General features: G+C 44.1%; 1 protein-coding gene across 3 annotated transcripts in view; it reads right to left on the bottom strand.

Moving 5' to 3' along the window:
- Window positions 1-5,288: 5,288 nt before the first annotated feature.
- Window positions 5,289-15,875, bottom strand: part of LHX2 (LIM homeobox 2) — a 33,875-nt gene continuing 23,288 nt past the window's right edge. For all 3 annotated transcript variants that reach the window (XM_021543693.4, XM_085556367.1, XM_021543692.4), the window contains exons 4-5: window positions 14,586-14,791; window positions 5,289-8,465 (exon numbers count right to left, since the gene is read on the bottom strand). In XM_021543693.4, the coding sequence (XP_021399368.1) occupies window positions 8,178-8,465; window positions 14,586-14,791 (494 nt within the window). In that variant the 3' untranslated portion in view covers window positions 5,289-8,177. The remainder of the gene's footprint in view (window positions 8,466-14,585; window positions 14,792-15,875) is intronic.

The raw sequence follows: 15,875 nt of genomic DNA, 5'->3' as shown, positions 1-15,875 counted from the left end.
CTTCCTGTTCCAGGCTTTGTAGTGTTGGAAACTCAGCAGCCAGAATCGTGCAGCACCTGTGCAGTAAGTGACATTTTCCTAGTCAATTATTCATCTGTAACAACAGATCTGCTGCTAAGTAAATACATTTAATGAAGAGAGCCAGCGTACAGCAGCAAGGAGCAGTTTGGGATACAAAGGCAGCATGTGCAGTCACTTTGTGAAGGGTTGTCTCCTTCACATTTCTGACAGAGCCCTTGGCAGTGTGAAAGAGAGCACGAGGCTCTCTGACACTCCCACACCTCTTCCCTTCCCAGAGCCCAGGGAAGGGTGGGATGGTCAGGCATGGTCACACACACCAGAGCCAGCTTCCTCCCTGACCTGTGCAGCAGGAGTCCAAAATTGTTCTTCAGACCAAAAGCCTTCCTAGAGCCAAGGTGGCATCACCTCCAACACAGTGACTTCTCCTTATCCTGGGAATGCTGCACTCCTGACCTCCAGGTCTACTCTTCTCCCCAAATCTTGCTCTGTGGCTTTTTACAGAAATGAGTATTTGTTTTCTTTCAGTTGTAAAGCTCCTTGGACTCTACCTGTCTCTCAGGGAAGGGAGAGGACAGACTGCTCATTCTCTCTCATACCTGTGCTGGCTGTGTTCAGTTTCCCACAGCCCTGCATCACAGGTCCCTGCTTTCTCATCTAGTGCCTTCTTCCCAGAAAACAGAGATCCCCTTCGGTACCTTCCAATCCGATTCTTCTGAGTCTGTTGTGTGGGATTGATTTGTGCCTTCTCACACATTTTGCAGATCCCAAAAGGGAGGTGCAACAGTTTCTGGTTTCTGTTCTCCAAAGTAACCCAGGCCCCCCTGTCGTCAGCAGGGCCGGGGCAGCAGCAATCAGGACTCAGAGGTGAGACTGGAGGTGCACTCGTGTGGTCACACTCATCTGCTGCAGTGCCACTTTCTCATGGCCTCCCTTGGGAAGTGTAATGACTTCCACTTTGCCTTTCGCTCCAGTTTGGCACTCTTCACTCAAGGACTTCAAAGCACTTTCTCAAAGTACCAGTAAGTAACCTCTGGCCAGCCTCCCTGTGCTGGCCACAGAGCGTCTGCGGTGGAAGCAGGAGGCAGGAGTGCTGCCCTGGCCTCTGCTCCAGCCAACAGGCAGAAAAAGAAAGAACAGAAATACCTGGAGTCCTGCCAGAAACACATTCTTCCCTCTAATGCCTGGCATCAGCTCTAGCATAATTCTAGAATTAAAATGGATTATATTTTTATGCAGATCTTTGAAAAGCAGCCCAGCTTTTGGTCTGCTCCAAGGCAGCTGATAATGAAGGTACCTGCATGTAAGTGGCTGCAACACACCGTGTGCTCCCAACATAGATCCCCAGGAGCTGGAGCTGTTTTGTGAGGAGAAAGTAGTTCTACAAATAGCTGCCAATGTCTTTTCTGAGACTCCTCTTTTGTGCTGGAATAGCCAGAAGGGACTCTGGAGAATCCTGTCAGTGCCATTGAGTGTTGATGTGCACAATCTATAATCCCTGGGATAAAATGGGAGTGATAGAAAAAAGTATGGACACAAAACATGAGTAGGAACTGTCTGCACTCAGGGAGCTGAAGAGTAGAGAATAACAGAAAATAGCATTGTACAGCTTTTAGATTAATCTGACAAGGATTCCATACTCAGAATAGAGGCAGAACTGGAAAAGACATACAGAGAAAAGAAGCCACAAATGGCCCTTGTTACGTTAAAATCCTCTCGGAGTGTGGGTGGTTGGGCTTATTTCTGTAGCACGAGTGGCACTGGCTGTGTGTAACTCCTGCTGTCATTCAGCCTGTTGGGAGGAGTCAGCACCAACGGGCATGAAATGGAGAAAGTCTGGGTCTACATTAACTAGAGGTGACTGAACGAGGTGGTAGGAACAGCCATGACTGATTTTTTAAAGCACAACATGAGCTCCAAAATGCATCAGCAGCTGGCAATGCCCATGCCAAGGACTCTCCTATAAGCCTGGCCAGATAAAGGTGAGCACTGCAGCCAGTGCTGGGGGGAAGAGCCTCCTTTAAAGAGAAGCACAAGCTCCTGGCTATGAAACCTCTGCCCTCCCCAGTCCATGGCAGCTCACACTTGTCTGCCAGCCTCTCAGAAATGGTCAGATCATACAAGAACAAAAGTGGATTCAAAAGCTTTTGAGCTACTTCTAAGGGATCCATGCATGTGAACTAACAAAGGCAAGTCTGTGGTCAGCAAGGTTAAATCCACCAGACACAGGCTGTGCTCCAGCAGAAAGTGGGAATGAGCTGAAACTGCCTGTCTGGGATAATCATACAAGCAATGGTAAATAAAGTGTTCTTCTGTCTCAAAATGTTTCAAAGGACCATTAACAAATTCTCAGAAGGTCTGGGTTTAAGAGATATCTTGGAAGATTTGGTCCAAGCAGTGATGTCTCTTTACCCTCGTATGTGTCTGTGGATGACAGAATGGCCTCTCAGAAATTGCTCTTCCCCACATTCCCAGAATCTCTGCCCAGCCTTGGGCAAGACTTGGCATCAGCTTCTTGCTCAATCACAGCCTGCAAAGCCATATTACAGAGTATCTCTTTTGTTAGTCTGCATTTCCAGAGGAAGGACAGCAAAAATGACAGATGAAATACAAGGAAATTGTGTGGGAAGGCAAAAGAAGTAGTTGGTGAAAATGCTGTTTCTGTGGGCTGGAGGTTGAACTCAGAAAAGGATACTTGGAACCTGTGCACTCTGATAAGAACATGAATATGTCTCTTGGACCCATTCCTTCCTTCAGTCACTGAGGAGAGCTGGTATGATCTGTGCCTGGAGAGCCACTGGAGAATTTGGGGGTTAGCTCTGTCTAGAGAAGGATTCATCTCTGGCTCTCTGCCACAGGCTTCAGCCAACAGAAATAGTCCATGGATTAGAGCTCCTTATCACTGATACTCCGTGTCGGACCAATATGCCCACGGAAAATCAATCCCCTTTTCTAGGAACACTAAATTACCAAAGCCCAAGGACCTTCTCACTGGTTTTGAGTACAACTAAGGAATGTCCTGCTGACAGTGATTACTGTGCCATGGACAGGTAACAGCCTCGGCAGGTTTCCTGCAGGAAGGCCACGTGGTGTGTCAGGGTTTGCAGTGCTGCAGATCCAGGGTGGCTTTCCAGCCCCAAGCACCCAGGACGTGGGTGCACTAGAGAGGCACCACTCAGAGTTACCAATTAAAACAGGTCAGCACAGAGGGAAGTCACGCTTCCCAAATATTGGTGTCCCTCTTGTTTTGGTTGCTTTTTTCCCCACCATAGCTGCTGGGAGGGGAAAGAACAGATTTCTTTCTTTAACAAAAAGCTTAATTATTTCCTTTTTTCTAGATGTTGTCGCAAAAGTGTAAGTTCCTGTTAAGTGCTGAATTTTACAATGTAATAAATTGATATAGTGGCATGTAAACAAGCTGTGTAAATATATGTGCAGAGCCATGCCTTTTACAGGGCAAAGAAGAACTTGCACAGAAGTGGTTTTCTGCAGAAATAATAATTTGCACAGTGTTACCCATTAGTACAATAAATGATATTGCAAGGTCTGAATTTACTGACAGCAGGTTTTGTATTTTGAGTACTATGTTTTGCTCAAATTAAAATCCCAAAAATATTTACTGGCCTTAGTAGTTACAAAAATCCAGTTATTAGGCAGAAAGAGCTGCTAACATCATACTAATCTGAGAAGAAATCCCAGTGTATCTTTTTACCCAGTCCTTGAGAAAGGAAATTGTTGAATTGATAATTGCCACTCACAGCCCTGGTCCAGCTCAGCTCTGGTTTTTCCAGGTGGAATGGTGGTGTGGAGCACTTGTTTAAGGAGTCAGAAAGGTTGGGGGGAAAGTACAATTGCAGCAGAAATGGCACTAATATAAATTTCTATCTATTAGACCTGTCAGTATTTGCTGCTTCAGTGGAAGTAATTTTTGGGCTGGGCTCTGTCTCCCTGACATGGACAGGTCTGATGCTGACAGGAATTTGTTTGGGGTGTGCTCCCCACTGTGTGCAGCAGTGTTTCACCTGCAGCCTGTGCAAAAGCAGGTGAGAGGGAGCTCAGAGAGGCAGAGAGCCCCTCCATTTACAGACTGATTTCAGCTAGGCACGGATTAGTTGCTGTCAGGGATGCTGTAAATCCTCCTTACTCAGAAGGGGGAAATCCCTGTGGGAGCAGGAGAAACTCCACCTGGTGTTGAGGTGACTGAGGGGTGGCAGTGCTGGAGCTGTGGCAGTGCCACCCGTGTCAGGGTGGCAGCTGGGGCAGGAGCAGGGCACAGACCCATCAGGAACACCAGCTCAGCTACTGCCAGCAGCTCGCCATGCAGCCTGCAGAAGAACCAGGGTAAAAGACGTGGCAAGTAGAGAAAAGAGAAAGAAGTCTTCCTTCCAAACTCTGGGCTTACCTCTTCCCACTGATGTTATGACCCTTCCCAATGGTAATTTATGTCCAATTGCATTTTAAAACCAGTGACAGATTGATGTAATTAGCTCTGGCTTGCTGAGGTTAGAAACAAAAAAAAAAAAACAAAAAAAAAACATAAATCACCTACTTTCAATTAAAATCCCTCCTTGCAAGCATTATTAAGTCCCTGAAGACCATAAGCATACACACACACAAGTTCTTTCAGTCACCTGGGCGTCTTTGCCATCATCACACCTAAGTAGGAAGCCTGGTTCTTGGTTTGATTTGTGTCTTTTTCTCCTTTTCCTTCAGATGAAGATTGTCCTTACAGGTGCCTAAGCTTCCTTCCAACAGACAAAAAAGAGCAAACACTTATAGGAAAGCAGCCTAATTATGTGGAGATTTTAAACAGCCAGGAGGAAAAGGTAGCTTGAAAACTAAAATATCTTGGAGGCCCCTTCTGCATCCATAGTATATTTGATAAATTGACTTTTGCTTCCAGGGCACACATTCAACTTCTTCATTAGTATAATGATCCTTGGTCTTCTCTTCCCAAACTTAGATAATTTGAATAAAAAAATATGTTTTATGAAATGTAACCATTAATAGAGTCAATACATTTAAAGCTGTGATTACATATGACTTGCAGCCATACCATCCCTCTCTGCTGTAGATCAGAATATATTCAGCATTCTTAAAATACATTGTCCAATTTCTGTGCTGGTGAGTACCAAGGTGACCTGAAAGTTTTCCTAGTACATAATCCTCACTTATATTCTGTATTATGTATGAACTCAGAGACAGAATATCTGCATTATCTTAAATAAACTAGGTAAAATGTATTTCAAAAAGCTTCTTGAGTCAAAAAGTAGCAAATCATTGTATGTATTTCCATATTTGTATAGTTTCATTATATTCTTCTTCTAAGTTACTTTTAAGTCTCTTTCATATTTAAAAAATGAACTACACACCTATCATGCAAAATGTAAAGAAGTATGTTCAACTAGTTCAAATTAGATATACAGTAAAAATACACTTCCAAAGAAATATCATTTCCATTTTTGTTCATGTTTTTAACAGAATTTCAGACTAATACATCAAATGTGGAACTGTACAAGAATGTGAAGAAACATTAGGATTGCAGTAGTAAAAAAATGTACAGCATTCAAAACCAACAAGCTCTAAACAACCAAACAATACCACAGGATTGAAACAGTCATGGGAACAACATAGGTCATTGGAGCCAGAGTGAATCCTAATGCACCTACATAAAGACCCTACATAGAATATTGTCTCTTATTTATATGCAAAATCCCTGATTTGATTAAACCAGACAATTTCTCTAATTGTCTCGTATAGGTTTCAGATAAGATTAACATGAGAGTATTCCCCTTCATGAAGGTCAGGTGTTTGAAAAGGCAATATTGGGAATTGATTTGAAAGGTATTTCCATCCACATGGATTCAGGTAGTTAAGATACAAGATCACAAATAATAGCAGTACAATTTTAAAGAACCATTGGAATTGTTCTCTGCTACATTTGCTGTAACGCTTCAGATTTCAGGATTCAGAATCTTTAAACTGTTCACAGGTAAATACACAGGGTTTTAATTATGGGCTGTAACCATTTAACAGTGGACCAAAATTGCCTTTTAAATCAAGAAAAGATCCAGCTTACCATGTAAAAAAAAAAGAAATTTCCAAGGTGATTGACAATGAACAAAATGTTACAAACAGCAGATTCTCTGTGTCAGAACATCTTTGAAAGGCAGATATGTACCTGTTACAGTCCACCAACCAGCACAACATCCTTATCAAACATTTGGATTACGAGGAAAAATGTCCTGGATAAACCTGTAACATTTATAAATTCAACACAAATCATCTTTTTAATGTCTCATCACTGTGCATAAACTCAACAGACCCTGCCACCCATGGGTTTGGTGACCAGACCCCAATCCCTGTCACAGATCTCAGCTCGTTCCCATCTTTGAGGACTGTCTTGCTTTGCCCATAGCTCACCTCTGGGGATTTTTAAGCTGAAGTGGTAAAAAGGTTAATAAATGACCCAATTATGCCAGCTTTTCTATCCCACAGTCCTCATGCTCTGAAATCTCTCCCTGGTCTTGATAGGAATTTGGCTTGCACAAGCAAATTTGCAGCTCAGAAAGGTGAATAAATGTAGCACTTTTAAAACCTCAACACTGTTAGAAAAAAGTCCAGCCTACAAAATCATCTTCAATGCCTTGAGAAGGGCAAAGAACACAAATCTTGGCCTCTATCTTGCTGTTTATTTGGAATAATCTTTTAGTAATTCTGATCCAATGGGAATGAGGGATTTGTTTCAGAGAGCTGGCCAGTACAACCCAACATCTGACTGAAAGAACTGATTGGAACAGGTTTGAAAAGGAACAACCATCTGTATCTTGTGTACCACTTCAAACCTCTAAACCTACTGGGCAAACAGCATAGTGTAGACTCACTCTTATACATATTTAAACTTTGCTGAGGTATTTCTTTCATTACAGAAAAGCAATTTTAAGAACAATAGGAAAAAACCTCAAAATATGAGTTATATTCTGCAGAGATATTTGGGGAGAAGGAATTCCATTGTGTTGAAAGGTCCATAATCATTAAAGGAATAACCACTTTCAGTGTCAATAATATAGTCTTCCTTGGCTTTTTATTCCTTCAAAACATTACAAAAAACGTAAGGCTGTAACTTTATAAAACATAATTTTGCCTCAACTTCGCCCACCGGTGTTGTAAAATAACCTGAAATACTTCTGCCTTTTTCCTAGGGCAAACCTTTCCCAGTGTCTACCTCTGTGATGGACCAGCTGTGGCCACACAGCTGTGGGACCCCGCTGGCCTCCTCCAGGACATGGGACAAGCCACACCTTGCACAAAAGCAAGATCCATGCATGATCAGGTTTCCTTCACATGGCAAAATGAAACATAGTTCTTCTAGTTGAGTTTTAACAATATCTGATAACTTCTACCTGCAACTAACATTATTTCTCTACAATGAAGATACCTAAACTGTCGTACAAGCTGGATTTCTCACCCATAAATACTTTGGGATGGAACCAGGGGGATGTGTACATCAGAGGGACGTGTACATCATATTTAGGGTTTTTCCTAGGCAGACACTGTGTTTGAAGTGTGTTTTTCTAACCCTTTTAGATCCAGTCAGCCTACCTCAATTGTGACACTAACGTTAAATGTAACTGCAGCCATTACCAAGTAGTTTCCATAAGTGGTTTTATTACTGGTTAGATTTTACAAATTCTGGTATTCGAACAGACTTCGACCTTAAAACTCTAAAACAACAAAGCAACCAATGAAAGGCTTAGGACTATTCAAAGTAACAAACTCTTTAACATTTTTGCCCTGGTCATAAATATACAGAGAGAAAAAGAGAGAAGTGGACATGGAATCCAAAGAATGTAGATAAAACAGTATATAAGGCACATGGCAGTCTTTGAAAATACAGAAGCTTTAGCCAACTTAAATTAATTGCTGTTTCCCTTGCTCAGTCCACAAAACTGTACAGTTACACAAATGTTGTGTTGCAATAGATCTTCCAAGTTATTCTTCAGTCCATACTCCATAATACCAGAACACTACATTTCCTTCTGTTTTTTAGGAGAGATCCTAATTGTGGTTAGTCAGTTGCTCAAAGCCTCTATTAAAATACACTTGGAATTTCAGCTAAGAATAATTTCTTTTTTAAAGAAATTATTAAGAAAGAGTCATCAGAAAAGATTTGTAAGAGTTGTCTGTGAAGGACTTCGAGATTCATGAACCTCAAGACTTCCGGGCACTGATGTCAGGACGGACGTCACAGTTGGCATAGTGGGATTAGTCAAGTCTGTTAAAGTAGTGGGAGTGCTGGACGGACTCATGGAGGCATTGGATATTTCTGAGGCAGGACCTGATGGGGTCCCTGCTTGGAGTGTTGAGTCTGAAGTCTTATCCACCCCTGTGTTTTCTTGACGTAAGAGGTTCCGTCTGAATTTGGCTCGAGCATTTTGAAACCAAACCTGAAACAGTTTAATATAACAGGGTAGCGTTTAAAGACCTGCAGTGTTTAAAAACACAAAAGTATATTCACAAATTCATCAATGCTGGAATTGGAAAGACATTTTTACTGGTAACAGATCAGAAAAGTAGTTCTAGCCATGAGAAAGGGCCTCTGCCTGCAGAATATTCCTTCGATCCCTGCAAAGTCTGCCTGGGTCAGAGTGGGCTAAGGACAGAGGCTGGCAGGCTGAGTGCACAGGTGTGAGGAAGGATGCTCAGAAATCTGGCAGCGTGCAGAATCCTTGAGAGCCCTCGGTCCCAGCAGCATTGGTCTGGGTGAGGCAAACACCACGCACCTGATGAACACAAAATCAGGAGTTTCCCCCCTTGTGTCTCACGTCCATCTCCCAGCAAAGCGCTGCCGGCACAGCCCAGGGCACCCTGCCTTCCCACGGGCTCCTGCTGCCCCGGAGCTCCCTCAATCCCTGCAGCACTCCCCTCTTTGGAAAGGGCTGTCCTTTCTTGCTCTTCTCTTACTCTTTCTCAAATGCTCCAGCTTCCTTCGCCTATGCTTGTTTCCTCTATCAGATGTTTTCAGCACTGTTATAACGTTGGGAAAAGGGGCTGGAAAGGTATTAAAGACCTACATTACACCAAAAACTGTGATTTCAGTAGGAATGGCAGCCGCACAGAATTTTTTCCCCCAAGGTTTCTACTTCTTGCATTCTCTGCTTATCCGAGTGAAGGCCAGGGAAAGTGAGTGTGTGGGACTGCTGAGGACGCAGCAGAGATTCTGCTCCTGGCCCTGGGGCTGCCTGGCCCTGCGGCGGGCCAGGCTCCGAGCCGAGCGCCGGGAGGGAGGGAGCGAGCCCCGCGGGAAGGCGGGCGGCGCTGGCGGCGCTCCCGCGGCAGTCCCGCTGACGGACCCGCCCGGCCGCTTCACCTCCCTCCGCCTTTCTTCACGCCTAGAGATGCTCCAGCTCCCAGTTCCCCCTGTCGAGCGCTCTTCCTTCCTTGGAAAGCTTCCTCCCGCGGCCAAAGGTCTTTAATGTGCATACCCTGTCTCTCACACTCTCTCTAGGGAATGCCACAAGGAAATAATCCTCAGGCACAAATTCAATGGCCACGCATAAATCACATCCCTACAGGTCCTTCTTTCTGAAAGCTCAGTATTTTAGACCAGTTTATGTTGGAATTTGCTTTGTTAAAATACCTAAAGGCTGTTTATCAGTTTCATAAGCAAAAGTTCTCTTAAACCAGCACAAGTAAAAATATTCCCATTATTTTATTACGGTCCAGTATAGCAGTGACCCTGCGACAGACCAGCAATGTGGCTGAAAAGGGGCAAAGCCCAAAGTGATGGTTTTGCCTGACACATTCCCAAGCAGACCTCTCGTGGGACCACTCAGAGCCCTGGCATGCAGGGGCTGTGGGTGAAGCCAATCACTTTGTTCTGGTCACTTAAACCACAAAGGCTCAAGCACCAACTGCTCAGGAATGGCAAAAACAGCAATTGAAACTTTCATAGGACTTTCTACCTTTCAGGTAGAGATCATTTCTATTTGTTCCACAAAGTAATTGAGTGGTTGGTTTCTTTCTTCTGGCAGCTGCATAAAGGATAACAGCTGTGAAATGGAGTTTGGAGCTGGCCGCTGTCGCTATGTGTGTCCATGTAGCCATGGCATAATTAAAATAGAAGAGACAAACCAGTTGGCCAGCTGTAGATACACCTACTTCTGCATAATTTCACATTTATGTTCATTTAAATACCCATATTTTTATATTCGGTAGTCCTAAATATGAGAAATATGACACTCTTCTAAATGTCCAACTGCTCCTTAACCTTACCAGGGCAAGAGGCTCTATGGTACTCTTTGGAAACTTGTAGTATGTAAAGTGAGAAAGATTCCTGGTGTTTATGGATTTCCACGCATCTTCCACTAATATAAAAACCTGAGCTCAGCTGCCCTTACTAATGACCACCCACACTGCTTTCAGAAGCTGCACATATAACATGGTTCATTGTCTCTTTATTAGTGGCAATTCATGTTAGACATTGAAAATATCATATAATACTGTAAGTATTATCTGAAAATAGAGATTGTATGACTGCTTTTACTTCTTTCCCCACTGGAATATTATCAAGGTTAATCAGTTAATGGTTACAAGGCTCTTTAAAATTGCATAATAATAAATATTTGTATTAATACTGAAAATACATCTAATTATTTGAATTCTGAAAACACTTTGCCTTATGATAGAAGGGATAACATTATTTCCACCATAGTGACATCCTGGCATGTCCTTTAAATCTGACAGCTTCAGCAAAGCCTTCGTGTTAGAGAGTGGTGAAAGAGGAGCAGGGTTGTTCCTGGGACTGTTTCCTACCTGTGGGGCTGTTCCTGGGACTGTTTCCTGCCCGTGGGGCTGTTCCCTGCCCGTGGGGCTGTTCCCTGCCCGTGGGGCTGTTCCTGGGGCTGTTCCCTGCCCGTGGGGCTGTTTCCTACCCGTGGGGCTGTTCCCAGGACTGTTCCCTGCCCGTGGGGCTGTTCCCAGGACTGTCCCCTGCCCGTGGGGCTGTTCCCAGGACTGTTCCCTGCCCGTGGAGCTGTTCCCCTGCCCGTGGGGCTGTTCCCAGGACTGTTCCCTGCCCGTGGGGCTGTTCCCTGCCCGTGGGGCTGTTCCCAGGACTGTTCCCTGCCCGTGGGGCTGTTCCCAGGACTGTTCCCTGCCCGTGGGGCTGTTCCCTGCCCGTGGGGCTGTTCCCTGCCCGAGGCCCTGGCCCTTAGCCCCGCAGGGACAGCGGCGTGCAGGGCTGGAGCCGGGGCTGCCCTGCCACTCCCGTGGGCAGCTCAGGCCGTGCACCTGGAAGGGCATAGCAGAAATAACCACCCAGACACACAGAACTGGAAGAATCCTTCCAGAAGGATTTATCTCACATCAATTACACAATTCCTTCAGGACTGAGGAATAAACAAAATCACTGGGAAGTATTTAGTGGGTTTCTGTCCAACTGTATCAGTACAAGGCTGAGCTATTTCAAATCAAGGGGGAAAATACAGACCAAAACTGCCAGTGAAAAATGAAAAGCAGCTGCAAGACCCACCACTGCTGCTCCCACACTCCGGTGAGTGGGGCTGGGTGCGTGGAGCTGGGCACTCAGCAGTTAGGCAGAATAATATTTACTGAGATGAAAAGATTGCACTCCCTCTTCAGTGATCTGTGGAACAAATTCTTTGTCTCCACCAAGTCAAACAGAAATTAAATAACATCTCCATACAATAAGGGAGTGTTGAAAATAAACACACTACGTGAGGGATTTGGATACTGAAGTTAATGGGATCATCACCTTAGATAACTTTATTCTCTGGTTTTTAACACCTCCATTGATGCATCTGTTACATATTAGCTGTGTGAACATCTTCTGCTAAAAACAAATTTTCCACCACTTTTGCTCATTCACACAGCTACCTGGAGACATTTGGGTTCTCTGAATTTCACTAAGTAGTAAGTGGAGAAACAAAACATAGAGGATGCAACACCACAAAGCAGACTATGTTCACTCACTGCACCACATTGTGATGACTCTGCTGTAATTAATAACTGTTCAGTCACAGAGATGTTTAATGAATGGGGGCTCAGGAAGAGCCTGCAGCCTAAAGCAAACCTTCACTAAAGGGCAGCATAGGCACATGGGATGGAAATATTTTAGGCTTATTTACTAATGGAAACTGGACCAGCAGAGTCCAAATGCATGCAGTGATTTCTGTAGAGTTCTGGGGACTCTGTCTCTACAGCAAGGGAACCAGTGCTGTTCCCCAAATCACCAGGAGCTCAGCTCGGTGTGTTTAGGAAGTACACCTTTCTCCTGATGTGCTCCCTGCATTTCCTCTTAAAGTACAGTCCATGAAAAGTGTTCACAGAGCCAGGATCCCTCACCAGCTGAATGGAGATCTGAGCACCCAGAAAATCCCACAGCTCACAAACACCTATCAGGGAGTGTGGCAGAGTTCTGGCTCCTGGCAAGTGTGCCTGTACACCTGCAAACACCTCTGGGGTGTGGGACAGGCTGGTGCTAATGATGATTTCACTAATGATTTCCATCAATAGTGTCAGTGAATCACTTTGTGTTCAATAAGTGACACAGATGGAATGCCAGCCTTTCTGGCTCCAGAGAATTAACAAGTGACACTGTCTCAGTAACCAACATCATGATGAGTCTTCCCAGCAAAGAACAACCCTAAAACTCATATATGTGAACTTAATTGTCACTCACAGCTAGAGATAAACCAACTGGGCAGAAAGGTTCTATAACATACAAAATACGAGTTTGTGTTCTCATGGCCCAAATTAATTTTCAAACAAAACATCCATGACTAGAGAGTGTTCATAAGAGGCGAGAAAACTCAAGTGGTATCACAGAAAGTATCACTCCCTTTTCTAGAATTGCCTCCAACAGCATCATCCTCAGGGAACAATCTTCACCACCAACTATGTATCTTCTACCACTGCAGCTAAAGGAGTCTGAACATAAAGGAGTATTTAACTCTGACAGTAAAAGAAGTGAAACACCAAATACCAAAATGATAACAAAACTTTGATGGAATTGTAAATTTATGCAACAAACAAAAGAACACAAAGCACCTTAAAACTGCAAATTGTGACGTGTAAGATGAAATTAAGGAGCTGTGAAGCAAGGAAGAAACTGAAAGAGGAACAGAAGAGTAATGGGGTGAAGTCCAGTTTTGGAGACAAGGAAATATGTTCCGAGTAGTAAGAAACAGAGACAATAACTTGGAAAAAAAAGACGCAAGGAAAGACCCATTCAGTGAAAAGAGAAGAGAGAGATGGAAATCCAAGTTAGTGTGGAGTGACAAGAGAGAACAGAAAGATGACACAAAGACACTTCCTAGACACTAATGTGCCATTTCTCAGGTAATTCAGGTGTGAATGGGCACACCTGGTATTACCAACGTGTCTAAATTCTGAGGGTAAAATAGAGGAGGAGGGTCAGTCTATGGATAGACCAATGCAGTAAATTACTTCAGCCATGTGTGTGGTTTAAGGGCAGTTGCTGTGAGACACCACCTCAGGTGCTGGGATGTTCCCTCTGCCAGAGGAGTCTGTTCCTCCACAGCAAATCAGCCTCAGAAGAACAAACCCAATCCAGCTATGACGAGAAGTCATTACATAGAGTTTGTCATTTTACTGGGAAGCCTACAAAACCTTTGTTCCTTCTTCTGGTAGGTGTCAGCTCTGAAAGCTGCAGGGTCCCTCCAGTGAATTCAGTTTTCCTCAGCAGTTGTCTCCTGGCCTCCACTTGCCTGTGACTTGTGAGCTGTCCACGATGTTTCCCCGGATGGGGCTCGCAGCCCTACCTGTCTCTAGGAAGGTCACAAGTCCTTTTTCTACAATTAAGACCCATTTAAAACTTTCAGCAATAAATCCTGGAATGCCATGGCTCCTATATGCCCAAATTTATCTCTAGGTACAGGCGTTTGGGTAAGTGCTCATTAAAATTGACTTCTTGAGTCAGAACTATAAATTAAAATGCAGCTGAATCAACTAATACTGTTCCCTTTCCTTCCCACAATAGCACAAATGGAGTGTGCTCCCATGCACAAGTAAAAGTAATTTTAAAATGTAGTTTTGTTTCATTCTAAGTTACTAAACTATGACTAAAAGTTTTTGAAAAATTTAATTTATGTCCACTTCAGTTATGAACAAAAAGCCCTCCTCCTTGTCCTGATAAAATGAATTCAAACTGTTGATTAATTTCTTACAAAGCTAAGCATTGACATGTTTTCTGAATTTCTAAACTAAAAGCTCTCTATTTACAGTGCATACACTAACTAAGTCACTTTTTTGGTACAGCAGTCTGGAAGCTAAAACATGCACCAGAATTAAAGAACTCCAGGAAAACGAGCAGGGCCCCAAACCTTCACAATTCTCATAAAATTTAGAACCCAAGTGATCTGCTTGAGAGAAACTGAAAAGAAGTAACTCTTCTCATACTTTCTGAAATTAACTTAGAGAAGGTACAGATTATTAAGAATATCTTGAAAACCAGCAAAAGCCATGGCTTTTTAAATAGAAAATCAATATTTTGATTACTTTTCAAGGCAAAAGACAGCTCTTACCTGAAGAACTCTTTTGGTGAGGCCAGTTTTCTGAGCTAGCTGTTTCAAGTCCTTGGCATCAGGATTGTGGTTAATAGCAAAGTATGACTTCATTGTCCGCAGCTGGTGGTGTTTGAAGGACGTCCTCATGCGCTTCGTTTTCTGGTTGCTGGGGTATTGCTGGTCTCTGTCCAGGTGGTCACCATCGTTTTCATTGCAACTTAAAGCTTAAGGCAACAAGAGGAAAAGGCCTGTAAATCTCCTGCTCCACAACCAATATTGTTTGCAATTTCCCTGAGTGCAGCAATTAAAATGACACACCACAGCATGCGCTGGCACAAGCCCTACCTGCCTTTGCTCCGTTTCATGGATTTGTAGAGCAGTTTCGTTTGGAAAAGCCCTCTGAGGTCATTGTGTCCTACCATTAACATGGCGCTGCCCCAGCCACCACTAACCCGTGTCCCCGAGTGCCACAGTGCTTTGAAATCTCTCCAAGGAGAGGGGCTTCACCTCTGCTTTTGGGGAAGTTTCCTACTATCCAACATGACCCTCCCCTTGCACAACTGGAGGCCGTTTCCCCTTGTCCTGTTCCCTGGAGCAGAGCCTGACCCCCCCGGCTGTCCCCTCCTGTCAGGAGCTGTGCAGAGCCACAGGGTCCCCCCTGAGCCTCCTTTGCTCCAGGCTGAGCCCCTTCCCAGCTCCCTGAGAGGGGCTCCATTCCCTCCCCAGCTCCATTCCCTGCCCTGGACACTCTCCAGCCCCTCAGGGTCTCTCCTGCCATGAGTGGCCCAGAGCTGCCCCAGCGCTGGAGGTGCCCCAGCAGTGCCAGTGCTGGGGCGAGCACAGCCCGGGGCCATTGGCCTCCTGCCCACCTGGGCACAGCTGGATCATATTTCTGCACCTTCCAGGCAATCCCTCACAATAACCAGCCTGCAAGGACCCTGGCCTTCCCCTCTGTGGCTTTTAAAATGTCAGTTTTGTTTCCTTTCCCCTCTGCTCCACCTCCACAGAACTTTTCCTCAGCTTTCTGTGGGAGGACAGTAGCTGTCCTCAACTCTGTAAAGGGTTTTACTGTACTTGGTATCACCATAAATTGCACTGTAACACACAAAGAGAGCTGCACAATACACTCCAGTTAAATCTCAATGGAACAGACTAGTTAAAATAATAATTATTTCCTCCATCAAACTAAACCCTGTAGAGTACAAGGGAGACCATTAAATGAAACACTATAAAAGAAATAAAGTTTGTGGCTACCAGACAGCAAATTATAACTATAATCTGACTAGCTAAAGAAATAAAGCTGTTAAT

Source organism: Lonchura striata, chromosome 17, assembly GCF_050655825.1.
Source record: "Lonchura striata isolate lonStrDom1 chromosome 17, ASM5065582v1, whole genome shotgun sequence".
NCBI classification, from domain to species: domain Eukaryota; kingdom Metazoa; phylum Chordata; class Aves; order Passeriformes; family Estrildidae; genus Lonchura; species Lonchura striata.
The sequence above is the reverse complement of the archived record's forward strand: the minus strand, read 5'-3'. Positions and strand labels throughout refer to the sequence as shown.